At 43.6% G+C, this 14,125-nt stretch overlaps 1 protein-coding gene across 1 annotated transcript in view; it reads left to right on the top strand.

The window, feature by feature from the left end:
* Window positions 1-14,125, top strand: part of LOC138296482 (uncharacterized) — a 1,064,486-nt gene that overhangs the window by 324,294 nt on the left and 726,067 nt on the right. The window contains exons 21-24 of the mRNA XM_069235627.1: window positions 3,163-3,288; window positions 3,375-3,540; window positions 3,901-4,150; window positions 9,266-9,486. Of these exons, the coding sequence (XP_069091728.1) occupies window positions 3,163-3,288; window positions 3,375-3,540; window positions 3,901-4,150; window positions 9,266-9,486 (763 nt within the window). The remainder of the gene's footprint in view (window positions 1-3,162; window positions 3,289-3,374; window positions 3,541-3,900; window positions 4,151-9,265; window positions 9,487-14,125) is intronic.

The following is a 14,125-nucleotide window of genomic DNA, read 5'->3' as shown; positions in this document are numbered from 1 at the left end:
GGGGCAGGTCTTGCATTTTGTCTGTCATCAGTGTTAGGTGAATAAGTGTTCAAAATACTGATGTCTTTACCATCTAATGTGCCTTGTATTATTATGTATGGGCTCTCTAATCCACTTCAATGTATGTGTAATGAAAGGGTACCCCCGGAGCTATCCATCGTACCCCTTCTGCAGCATAGAAAGAATACATGGAAGAGAAGAGTTTTACCCTCCATTTTTCGCTATTTTTTGTATTTCACTCACCATGAGGTGTCTTTCTTGTATACATGCTATGTGGACCTTAGTGCGCTTCAGAAAGGAGTGTACCTTTTTGTATAATCCCTCAACCCCTGACCATTTCAGGAGATTACATTATTGGATTCCGCCATAAGGGGCCAAGAAAAAGACCCTGTACATCCCCCCTGCCAACACTCATGCTGTTTAATGGTATCAGTCTCCCTCCTCATTTCTTTGCGCAAAAAATTACAACGAGCAGCATTCCAACCAGCACAAACCCTACATACAACAGTTATAAATCAAACAATAACATATGCCCTCCCCAGTCAAACAATCCAACAAGGAACAATTATGTACGCCCAGCAATGTAAATCTGCCAGGACCTGTAGCATAATTCCAAAACACAAGTAACATGTAAAAGTAGGAGGAAGCCCCCATCTCAAGTTAAGAATATAGGTTAATAAAGCATATGTGATCTAACCATTTTGCCTGTTTCCTGGCAATTCAACAATAATTAATCAAGTGATTCTACATGCCCCCCCCTCCCCAGAACAGAAGATCTAAAGTACATTGAGGATAAGAGGCCCACCACACCAGCCCCGCATCAGTCAGGCTAGAGCACCCTGCCAGCTAAAGCACAAGTGCCATGTGCAGACCAGGAGGCAGACAAAAGCGGAGGCAAAAACTGATCTGTCCCCTCCCTCTCTGGTGTCATTCATCTCCAGTTTCTCCAGCTCAACGGAGGACCCCTTCCCCCAACTCTCTCGAAGCAGGATCCAATGCCATGGTGCCATCTCCCTGAATTACTATCTGTGAGGCTGCTGGTCCTCCACTGGAACATAGTTCTGGCTGTCGGTCATCCCCCTGAGGCCTGCAGCCAGGGTAGAGACCCTGCTCCTCACGTGAGTGACTCCTCCAAGAACCAGTCCTGACACTTGGTATCTTGTCTCACATCTTCAAACATCTTCTGTGTGGTTGAAGAAGAGTGACTTTCCATCTGAAATCATTCTCAGTCTCACTCTATACAGAAGCATATATTTTAGGCTATAAACTTCAATTGTTCTTCAACTTCCATGAGAGATTTTCTTTAACTCCTGAACATGCTGTGTGTAATCAGGGAAATGGAAATTTAGTGGTTGTTGTAATGGGCATTATAGGTTTCTCATGCAGCCCAAAGGATACAGTCTCTGTCTTTAAAATTAAGCATACAGGCTTTGATTACTGGAGAGGGTGCCCCAGGCTGTTGTGGGGTGGCCAGTCCCCTGTGTGCCCTATTCAACAACAAACAGAGTTGAAAGGTCTGTTAGTTTCAGCACATCCCGGAGCAATTTCTCAATTAATTGCTCTTTTGACCTTCCCTCTACATGTTCAGGGAAGCCCAAAACTTGAACTTTATTGCAACAGAATCTCCCCTCCGCATCTTCTGCCTGGGCCCTCAGTGTCTCTGTCTTGGAGAGAACACCAGCCATTTGTTTTTTATAGAGAGGCCAATTCCAACTTGAGACCACCAATGGTCTCCTCAGCCTCATGCAGTTTCTCAAAGATCTTGCGAAGGTCTGTGTGTAGTAGGTTGACCTTTATCCAAACCGTTTCTGTCTTTGCCCCCGAGAGCAACCCTAGAGCCTTGAATTGCCACTGGTAACTCCGGACTAGGATCTCAACAAGAGAGCCCTTCTAGCATGTCTGTCTATGATTGATCACCTAAGGTGTCGTATAGTGCTCCATTGTGTTGCCTTGATAGGGGCCCTGAGGCTTGCTCTTCCCATGGGGAGTGATCTTGCGGAAGGAGGGGGGTTGGACAGTGCAGCAGCAGCCTGCAGCAACAGCTGCAGTGGAGGCGATTTACTTGAGTCTCTACCGGGCAATTTGCACCCAGTCTGTACCTTCCAATGTCAGCTCAGGATACTCCCCAAAAGGCAGCCCGAGACAGCCCTCACCATGGTCTGTATCTGGAGGGGACAAGAACTTCCCAGGGGGCTGTTCTTCTCAATAAACAATCTGGCAGTATCACATCACTTCTGTGCCCTCCTCCCCAACCAAAGGAGTTACCTCTCCTGAGGCATCTTTAACCCTATTATCCTCAAAGGAAGGTCCAAGTTCCCATGTGACTAACCAATATCTCCGCTGGCCTCATGAGGTGCTGCCAATGTGGTTGCGCCTATTAGCTGCATGTGGGCCTCTAGCACCGCTGCCGAACTCCGTCCTGACCACTCCGACCAGGCCCCGTCCAGCCAAGCCACAAGGCTATCGGTGCCTCCCTTCACTGTCACAGGGGGGCGCTGCAACTTCCTTGATACCTCTGTGCCGATCTGAAGCACCACAGTGCAGCCGACTCCCCCAACTACTCAGGCAGTCCATGCAGGCCAACTGTGCCCAGAGGAGAAGGGGACGCCGGCTCCACAGAACTCTGGGGGCCGTGGCTGCACCCCCCAGTGCCACCTCCAGGGACAGCCGCACTGCACCATCAGGGCCACGGCACTAGCTGGGTATCTCCCAGGCATGGGCCAGGTGTGGAGAAATATTCTGCGGGCCTCACAGCATGTGCGTCTCAGGTAGGCCTTGTACAGCCACTCCACAGTCATCATCCACTGCGAAATTCTGGTTGCACATGGCGCAGGGTGGGGGTGAAGGACTCCCCAACCGGTCCACACTAGGGAACAGAAAAAATAAGCCAAAGTTGAGCAAGTTCATTTAGAATATTTATGCGGTTTGTGAGGCGCTCACCAAGTATGCATCCTGTTGGCTATCTTATGTGGCCACGCCCCTCTGTTACGTTTTTTTACTTTTACTTTTGTTGTCTGCATTGAGAGCTATTTTTGTACTTAGCCACAGGATTGTATTCACTTGGATGTGTTTTTAGTTTTCAAAGTTTTATTTTGTAAGTATTAACTATGTGTGGGGGCCACTTATAGCTTAATGTGACTTCTTCTTCTGATAAATTTTCAGGATCCTTCAGAGTTTGTGCAAATCGTTACAGATTTGTTGGTCAAGAAGAAAATTGAATTGCAAAATCTAACCGCTGTTGTTCATGATGCAGTTTTAGACATAATGGCAATGTTGAAAAGTACCAAGGTACGTAAAATGTTTACTCTAGATATTTGAATGCAATAGCGATATGAGAAAATGTTCTACATGATTTTTCTATATTTTACTTCAAGGTTGCTCTGCCAGGAAGTAGCTCAACAGTTGCTCTTGTAAAGACCGCCACCACTGGATCCTACTCCAAGTTGCATCAGACCTTAATTAAAGCCCAGCAAGCAGACGTAGCTCCCCTGACTAATGCTACAAATGACTTCCCAGAAGAGATCACCAACAAGGTTTTAGGTATGTCTGAGCACACATAAGCTTCCTCCCGTAATTGGTTAAATGAAGGTATGACCTGTGGTATGATTTTCTAGCATCAAAGAGTTTGCACAAAAAAAGGTATTAGACTAGCATCTATCGCAGTATAGGAGCATAAAATAAAACATCTGTGACCTACACCTCCTTCCATCTGGTAGCAACCAAAGCAGACCGATGTCACTCATGATAAACATAGCCTATTCAGGTGGTTATCAGAGATAGTGTGATGTCTCAATTTCATATTAGTGCCTGTATTTTATAGGTCTGTACATGTTGCTGTTAGATTATAGGAAGAACAATGTGAGGGGACTGTAACCATATTTATTGTTATTTGCATTCCAGAATACTTCTGTGATCAAGTGTACCAGGCTGTATGTATCAGTATCTACCGGTCTTTGCTTCTTTTGGCCCATGTGGTAGGGTGTGACTCCGAAAGTATGCTGGGGCATGAACACCAGACTGCCCCATCAAAAGGTGGTATCACTAACCCACTAACAGCTCCTAATGAGAAGATGACAAGCATTCCACATTCATTTCTCCCACACTTGAGAGAGATTGGAAAGGCGATTCATGGAACCCCCCAGGATTTAAGGTACATCATAGTAATCTTATCAGTGCTGTTGCAATCACAGATGTGAAAAGAAATAGTAGTGCATACAAAAGTAGGAATATTTTTATTTCTGTTGTCAATAATTGCATCCACAGCAAAGAAATGCACAAACAATGGGGAGCACAAATAATGATGCCAGGAGAAGTAAATAATTGTGTATGACTCTCATAGAGCCATTAGTATGAGCACTAGTTTCTTTTGTTCAGTGTGTGCAATCTGTTAAATGGGTTTTGTGGTATTCTTTAGTTTGGGATTCAGATTAATTTATAACATAGGGTCTTTAGAATCTCTAACCTAAGCCCTTGCCGCCAGGTTAGTCAATGATACCTTATCTAGAATTTACTTGGCCCTACCAGAGTGAAGGCTTTCTCTTTTGGTTTTAGCACTAGGAAAGAATTTTCCAAAATTCAGATAACACTGGCCGACTTGTCCCATGCTCTTAGTAACTTAGGTCCTCATTATGAGTTTGGCAGTCATGAGACCGCCAAACTCGCGGTGGCGGTCGCCTAGCTTTGGCAGTCTGACCACCAAATTACGACTGTGGTAGTCAAGACCGCCAATGGACCGCCGTTCCCGCCGGGAACATGACAGCAGTTGGGCTTGCAACCAGCCATAGCAGTGCTGAACTCCGCTTTGCCTGGCTGATTACAACCTCTCTTTCTGCCAGCCTTTTCATGGCAGGGAGCTAGCCATGAAAAGGCTGGCAAAAATGAAGTGCTGGCGGCAGCAGGGGTGGGGGGCCCTACATTTGCAGGTAGAACACATTCAGCGGGTGCTGGAGTGTTGGGATATTGGCCTCAGCTCCCTTAGGAGTCAGCCTGATAGGAACACGTATTACAATGTTCCAGCCAGTCAGCCTGGTGGGATCAATATGCTCGGGGGAGCGTCACTGCTATGGCGGTGGCGTTGTCTTCATGAGTTTGGCTGTCTCATAGTGGGACCACCAAACTCGTAATGAGGCCCTTATTAATGAATATTTATATCCCATTTAAAGATATGTTGTAAAGCTTCAGTTTACAGTGGTGAATAACTTCATAGTGACCAGAAAACGGTGCTGTCCACGTAGTAAGCCTTTAAATCATATATTTGTAGATGCAATTTTATTTTATTTTTGGTTGTTCCTCTGATGTTTCTCTGTGTTACATACGATTGTTTATACTGTTCATATTGTCCCTCCATCTAGGCAACTGGAAAAACTAAATAACTTTATTATATGTATCGACAGAAAGATTGAATTCTTTAAAGGTGCTATAGATAGTCTCTCCTATTTGTATTAAGAATTTTCATTGTGATAATTTACACGGTGTACACAGCATTCCTACTGATAACTTTAGGAAAGATAAATGTCAAAATGTCAAACAAAAGCAAATGAAGCCATGGGTATGGCAAGTTTTTGCAAGTAGGATAGGAGAATAAAACATCAAAATCTCTGCCATCTGTTAATCGCCTCCGAAGAGATAAGGAAGTGGCCAGCGATCCTCATAGGAGGCGATCTTAACTTAGTTTTGGGCAATGATTTAGACTGGTCGGGACACAGGCAAGGTCAGACAGGCAATCTCTCCCTGGCAGGGTTTCAGTGGCTCAAGGACTGTAGCTTCACAGATGTATGGAGGGACAGAAACCCAAACTCTCGGGACTACACCTTTTATTCAGCAGCAACAAAAACATACACGCGCATAGACTATTTCCTAGCTTCTTCGGTCTTCCGCACTCACATTCAAGATGTTGCCATTGAGCCCTGTGATCTCTGAGACCACGCACCCCTTACATTAACAGCTCAAATTATCATAAACCATTTCCGAGCCCCTAGCTAGAGAGTTAGAGACACTTATACACCTACCACAGAGTACAGTGGAGATTCTGAGATGCCTGATTAAAGACTACCTTAGCTAAAACGATGATGAGCACACCTCATTTGGAACCGTGAGGGACTCCCTCAAGGCAGTGGTAGGTGGGGAGGTGATCTCTCTATCTGCAATGGAGAATAAAGCGCACGGGGAGCGGCGAGCGCAGCTTGAGCCGAGAGTGGTTGTATGGGAATGCATTCACAAATGCACAGGAGCCCCCAGAGTCTGGAGGAAGCTAGCAGCAGCGGAACAACAATCAGCAGAAGTTTCCACACTATGAGCACCCTTCATACAACTTTTGTCTACAGAATTCAATGAAATTATATGCCCCACATACCTAAAAGTCCTACGCCTGCTGGCATGACCATAGAACTCATAGATCACACTCAGAGATACTCACTCAACCACTGAGCGGGGAGGGAGGCTGGACAAAATTGTTAATACAAACAAGGGTATAGGACAAAAGGGGTACACCATCATGGGCATGGCGGAGAGGGGACCACGTTTTACACCATATTGCTCTGTTGGTTGTTCTTGCAAATGCAGTGCTCATGCTGATTGGTTACAGTGCCGACCCCCCAGGGATGGCGTCAAAACTGTTGTGCTTCTTCTGAGCGCTATTATAGCTGCTGGTCTGTAGGTTTGTAGGCAATAGCTGTGTTTTCTTCTTTTCCTAATCTAAAATACCAATAAACAGAATTGACCCATGAATAATTTCTTTTCAACTGATATTATATAAATGTTTTTCTGTAAGTACTGTTATTAATTTTGATGTGAACAATATTTTTTATACTTGGTGATGTATCTAATAGTCTGCTTTATTTATATTACCTTTACCACATTTTTATGTCTTTTTATCTGTTGCAAGTAAATATTTAATTAAGGTTATTATTGTTTAATTATTAAGGGGGTCATTCCAACCCTGGCGGTCATCGACCGCCAGGGTGGATGACCACGGAAGCACCGCCAACAGGCTGGCGGTGCTTCCCTGCCCATTCTGACCGCGGCGGTAAAGCCGCGGTCAGAAAAGGGGATCCGGCGGTTTCCCGCCGGATTTCCCCTGTCTGGGCTGAATCTCCATGGTGGCGCTGCAAGCAGCGCCGCCATTGAGATTCCGACCCCCTTCCCGCCACCCTGTTTCTGACGGTTTTTACCGCCAGGAACAGAATGGCGGGAACGGGTGTCGTGGGGCCCCTGGGGGCCCCTGCACTGCCCATGCCACTGGCATGGGCAGTGCAGGGGCCCCCTAACAGGGCCCCAGCATGATTTTCACTGTCTGCTTAGCAGACAGTGAAAATCGCGACGGGTGCAACTGCACCCGTCGCACCCCTGCAACACCGCCGGCTCCATTCGGAGTCGGCTTCTGGGTTGCAGGGCCTTTCCCGCTGGGCCGGCTGGTGCTCCCTTGGCGGGCGCCCGCCGGCCCAGAGGGAAAGCCAGAATGGCCTCCGTGGTCTTTTGACCGCAGAGCGGCCAATTGGCGGTTTCCGCTTGGCGGGCGGTGCCCGCCGCCCGCCAATATTGGAATTACCCCTTAAATGTTTACTTTTTTAATAATTTAAATATCATGCTAATATAACAAATAGACTTTCATACTAAAAATAAGTTTAGGTAAAGAAATCTATTAATGGGCAAAATATTGTTTAATTTGTAGTTATATTACAGGGTTACTTCTCTATGGCACCTCCAGTACATTGCATACAAAATGGGGTGGTGAGGTTTGCTATTCTAACTGCAGTTCCACAAACACTGGGAGAACTGCAAAATTTGAAGGGGTAAGATTCACTATTTTAACTCCAGTCACTCAAACTTTGGAAATGCATGAATAGTGTGAGGGCAAATATACTAGCCTAGCTGTAGTTCTCACAAACATTGATGAAACTATATACAATGGGGCAACATTGTGTTCTATCTCCAGGCCCACAAACATCGAAAACAGTGCAAACATTGATGGGAGATCATTTATCCTGACATAATTGGAAAATTTAATTATAATATATTATTATACATTATAATTGGAAAATTTGTGGTCCACATATACTATTCTTCCAAACAGAACCAGAAACCCAAACTGTATAATAAAATAACTTGAAACCCTAAAAAGTAAGAATCAAAATTTTCACAAGCAATGTATTATAAAAATTAAAAAATTACCCAAGAAAAGCTGCCTAAAATAATTATCTTAAATGAATATAGAATAATACGAGTAACACACATATTAATTACATTTCAGTACCTCCAATAAACCTAAATGTCCCCAGCAGTAAAACACTCTGAACTCGCGCCTCCAATAAACTTCACTACCTGTAAAAACAAATCATAATATCTCCCAAAATATGAACCCAAAATCCAATTGCATATAAGTAAAATATATTTTTTAAAACAGACATTCAAATAAGCATACATTCTTAAGAAAATTAACTGTGAAAATAATAATTTAAAAATAAAACAATTCCCACCCAAACCTCAAAAATACCCACAGCCTGTCAAAACATTGTTAACATAAAAAACAAAATACATTTTTACATAAAATTATAATTAAAAAGCATTCAAGATGCAATATTAATTCTGACTACATTAAATACCACCATTTTTAGTATACTACTACTTATCATCAATATATTGATACAAAGGAAAACAATATACCTATCTTTGATGTTGTGTCTTTTTTATCACACTATTCTAGAACAAGGATATTTTTGACTCAAAATTCAGATACCATATGAAGAGGAGAGTTTAATTTTGACTCCTTGTTTGACAGAATTGTTTTCCTATACGTGAGGTGCTTTCATCATTAAAACAGTTTCCCGGCTAATGTCCAGAAATAGAAGTATAGAGGTATATTGCATTTAAATGGCCCATGTAAAGGTGACCTTTGCAGCATTACAAGGATAATACCACAGCCTCCACTGTCCTATCTCCCATGGTAGGCCCTCTTTACTTCAATTGGTTGACGGTATTCTGAAAGAGTAATCTCAATGTTTAAACGGTCTCAATCGAAACCTTCAAATCACTTTCAGTTTTAGAAGCTGGAACAGCAAATCAGTGTAAGGCTGATGTTTTTATCATTTTCCAAACGAGACGTAGGTGTTTTATGTTGCATTACGAACAACATGGGTCTGACCTGTTTTTAATCCTTTCTGAGAGAGAGAGAAATTCTCATAGCACGAGTGTGTCTTAACAAGTGGCATCATTAACTGTGGTTTGCTTGTTTTAAAAATTGTATTTAAAATGGTGTGCTTTTTTGCAGGTTCAAATTAATAATGAGATTTAAGATCCCAAATATTGTGATGGACCCACCATTGGAAGCTGCACAAGATGCCTTAAAGCAAGCATTTTATGCTATTATAGGGGTCAGTGAAGTCCAAAGCTGGTGGTGTGGAGAGTCCAAAGGGAAGTCTTTTCACTCGGCTATTTTAGAGGACAAGACAGTTCAATGCATGTTTAGTCATGTATCGGAAGTGGTAACAAGTAAGTAAACTACCCACATGCTGCATTGTTTACTTCTGTTTATGTATTTAGGTGTTTTGTAGACTCCTGGCTGTCATCTTGCTGTAACATTTGTAGCACTTTTGTACACAATTTAAGTTAAGTCCAGATAATACACAGTGGTCAGTGGATCGTAGGAGCCCATCAGGATAAGGTAAGACCTGTAAATGCACATTCTTTGATGATTATACATGGAAGAGTGGATTCAGGCAAATGATTTCTTGAATGAGTTACATTTTAAGAGATTTCCTGAATCAATGATAGATTGGTTGAGCTCTAAGGTGGGGTGACATGGGTATTGTACAGTTTAAGACCCAAAGTTCTAAAGGATTGCCTCTATTTTTTCCCCACTTGGTTGGTTATTGTTGTATCACGTATTGGGAGGCATAACATAGATTCTTGATGGGAATGGGAAGGTGGTTCTTGTTTTTGTGGGTATGTTAGGGTTTTGTTCAATTCCCAATCTTATGATTATAGCACAGTTTCTTGAACTAGATTTTCCTTAATATAGTTTTATCTTCTTTACAATTGCTAACGAAATGACTTCACTCTGTTTTTTTAAACCTGGGAAATGTTGATGTTAGTAAAGGGCCACACTTTGTAGCCATCATTGTATTTGATTATTTACTGAGTGTTCATGTTTTGAGTGTTAAAGCCCTATGATTTATTAGTTGTGTCCATGCAATTGTAATTAAATAAACTTTAACTCTTTTTTAGCTGTTTGTACTACTCACATAATTATTTAAACTCCTTAGAATTTTTAGTTATGAGATTTTAAAAAATATTTCTTTATTGCTTTTTCATATAGCATCATACTTTGTGAACAGTCAATAGTTAGTGCATTGTCATGGGACACATATTAGTCAGCATGAACAGTCAAATACACAGTGTAAACCACAACCCACAGCCTTCTACCCCTTTAGGGATACCGAAATACAGCAGCCCGGGTATCTAACGTGGGCTCTTGTTCTCAGTGGAAGTCAGTGAATGCCTTTGGACATAACAAACACAACCAAATTAGAACATAACTATCCATGGAGCGACATCCCAATAAACAGTAAATCAACATTTGTTGACACTTATTATAGTTAAATCTTCACTTTGTGTGAAAACCCCTGCTCACAAATGTGCAATTTTACGCCCCTCTACTTGGTGCTCACAAAGAACTAAGTCCTATGGTTGCAGATATACACAGTAACTGAAGATGCCTTCTTGCCAAGCTGAGGGTTACCATAAAGACAGCTGGGTCTGTGGAATTCATGCATTGAACTTCATAGCATTTATGCCTTTATGCATCCCCAAACAGAGCACCAAAACATGGATCAGACTCATAGTCATGGATATTGTTTATGAGTTAAAATGTAGCGGGGAGAATCATTCTTCATTTAGACTTGATAAACATTAAGGCCCTCATTACAACCTCAGCTGTCTTTTCAAAAGACCACCGAGGCTGCAGGAGTCAGAATACCGCCAGTGGTGGCGGTATTTCTAGCTCCCTATTACGGCTTTTCGGCTGGGCCAGTGGACGGTAACAGTGTTACTGTCCGCTGGCCCAGCGGAAAAGTCACATCAACATTGCTGTCGGCTCGTAATAGAGCCAGTGGCAATGCTGATGTGCAGCAGGTGCAGTAGCACCTGTCGCGCATTTCACTGACTGAAATTCGGGCAGTGAAATGCGCAATGGGGCTATGCCTTGGGGCCCCAGCACTGCCCATGCCAATTGCAATGGCAGTGCATGGGCCCCCAGGGGCACCCCAAGTCCCCCTTCCCGCCAGCCTTTCCATGGCGGTGTTTACTGCCCTGGCCAGGCTGGCGCTCGGAGACTCATAATCCCCAGGGCAGCGGTGCTTGCCCTGGGGATTATGACTGCCTGGCAGAAGCCTGGTGGTATAGTGGAGGGGGCGGTATAGTGGAGGGGCCGGAGGTATGGCAGTGGCTATTGCACCACGGTCATAATAGCTGGCGGAAACCGCCAGCTTGTTGGCGGCGTTATCGCCAGCTTACCGCCGGCCGCCAGGGTCATAATGAGGCCCTAAATCTTTGTCTTCTTGTAAAGTGCTTCTAAGCCTTTATTTTGAATTGCAGAGGCCTCCCCCACTCAACCCCATTCTTTGGTTTATATTGGAATCCTGCCGTCAAGGCCCTTCATCCATCTTTCAGATCCTTATGTGAGGAAGCTACTTGCACACATATTCCTATAGAGGTACTCCTTATGCTAGTTCCCACCAAGAAACATTCCAGCTTGTAATTGCTAGGATAATATTGAGAAACCATATTTTCTCTCACTACAGTGTTTGCTGTGATCCAATCTTGCAAAATTCTTACTTATTTTATACCAAGAGTTTGTGGTCAAACAAGAACAGCAGACATAACTTTTATGCCCTTTTCCTGTCTTCTCTTTGCACAATCATGAAGGAACATTCCCTCATTTGCATGAGGGAGTGGGCCCAAATGAGTAAGCACCTCTACTCTTGTACTCTCACCATATTACAAATGTAGGCACAGAGGCAAATGCTCTCTGATGCCCTCCTTAGTGCAGGTATGAACTGTAAGATTTTGCACCTACACAGGCAAAACCACATTTTCTTCCATAACGGGCACTTCCTGCCTGTCTGTGCTGGGAGTACACTATAGATAGTAAATCTTACAGTGTCAGTGAACCCAGTCAGTAATATGGCCCCTAGCCAAAAAGGTTTCAGGATTCTCTTCATGAGTGTTGCATTTAAATCTGTAGACTGTTACAGCCTTACTTTAGTCTTCTGATGAGTAGCATCCCCCATTGATTAGCCTTTCCTCTGAGAATTCTAATTGTTGACATTGTCTCATTGCTCAGACATGGCTTTTTTACACAGTCGGTTTAAAAAATATATGAGTGACATCCCGCTTTACCTCAGACTGTATGAATAAGCTCCCTCTGCCTCCCTCCTGTACTCAAAGGCTAGGCAAATTAGAGGTATCTCCTACTACAGGCAGTTGGCTGAACCGCATGGATGTTTGGGCAGAGCCCTAATAAAGAAGTAGAGCACCACTGACAGCCTCCACTGTTGTTCATGCAACTGCTGCTTGCATTGCTTGATCATGGTGTCACTCAACAGACTATGGCATCTTTAAGAGTTAGGCACGCTTCTTTGCAGCCCTGTTGTGAGGCATGCTCAGTTTGTCTATGTGTATGTAGCGCAATGTTACCAACTGGCTAGGTTTCCATTTTGGCTAAATAAACTTGCCTGGGGTACTACAGTTGCTATGCTCCTTCCCTGTGAAAATGTGGGTCATTACAGCTGGGCAGTGTTAAATACTGTGACGTCTGCCTTCAAAAGAAGTACCTCTTGGTGATAACTGTCTCAGGGTAGAGATACAGAACCCCCATGGCCTTTACACAACTAGACTCGGTGCCTGCATTCTCATTTCTAGACTATGGAGATGGGAGACGTCAGCAAATTATGGAGGTACTTGCCTTCTCTTGCCTCACTCCAGCATCTACATAGGCTATCATTTACTGACCAGGTGTCAGAACCCGTTTGGAGGACTACATGACCTACTGGGCCTCAACTGTGGCAGTTGAGTTTGTAATCATTGTAGCCCTCAGCCTTATAGCCTGTTGAATATAAACTGCAGTTTGGTGGGAAATCCTTGGGAAGGCAATGTCTGTAAATGGATGAAAGCTGCTCTGGAGAATCGTATGTTGACCAATTTAAAAAAAGGTAAAATATTACTTTTCCTCAATGACATATAACATTTACAAAAAAAACAAAGTGAATAGTGCTTTGTGCTGAGCTGCCATCACAAGGGAACACAGGTAGATTCTTAAAATAAGGACTCTGCATGGAAAAGACGTCAAGAAAGTGCAGTGCTTAGCATGGGCCTGACCAGCAAAAACCTGTTGTACTGATTACCCACCCAGCTTGGATATGGTTCAACACTGGGGTTAGTAGAGATATCAACATAAGTGTGGACAGTTTGCCTGTCAACCTCCGTCCACATTCTGCCATCCCAACAATTTATTAGTCAGCATAGTTGCACAGCTTGCCTTCAAACCATCAGGAGAGCTAAACAACTCTTCACATTGCAGGCTACGGCAGGTGTTGTGAATGTACCTTATACAGGGAATATCGAAACATCTATCAAGTTGCAGGGAATCAACAAGTACAGCCCAATTGAAGGAGGTCTGGTCCCTCTCCCAAATTCTAAGCCAGAAGTGGAGTTCATCCTCATAAGATCACTAAGATGCCCCATCACGGTCTCCGAGTGATATATGAAGGAACTAGTAGTCGTGGGCACAGATAGTAATCTTTTAAGAAACAGTTCTCCACCTCTTTCAGCCCCCACCGGTTGCTAATATCCCACACACCTGCCCCATAAGAAGCAACTGCATAGCACTCAGCGCTGTAAATGGCTAAGAGTTCCTTCACAGACTTCTGGCCGAGTCTCCTGGCAAAGTTAAAAACAGCCTCAACAGTTTTTGAAAATGTGGCAACTCTGTTAGTCTGCAAAGGCCGCCACATGCGGTGCTTATCAAAAATAACTCCAAAATAGGAGAATGTAGAAACAGTGTGAACTCTATCACTATTCACTTTAAAAACAGGGTTCTCCTTCGTGCTTGCCACGAACACCATGAAATGAG

The sequence above is a fragment of the Pleurodeles waltl genome, chromosome 5 (genome assembly GCF_031143425.1).
Source record: "Pleurodeles waltl isolate 20211129_DDA chromosome 5, aPleWal1.hap1.20221129, whole genome shotgun sequence".
In the NCBI taxonomy this organism is placed as follows: Eukaryota; Metazoa; Chordata; class Amphibia; order Caudata; family Salamandridae; genus Pleurodeles; species Pleurodeles waltl.
This window is presented reverse-complemented; position numbering and strand designations above follow the sequence as displayed.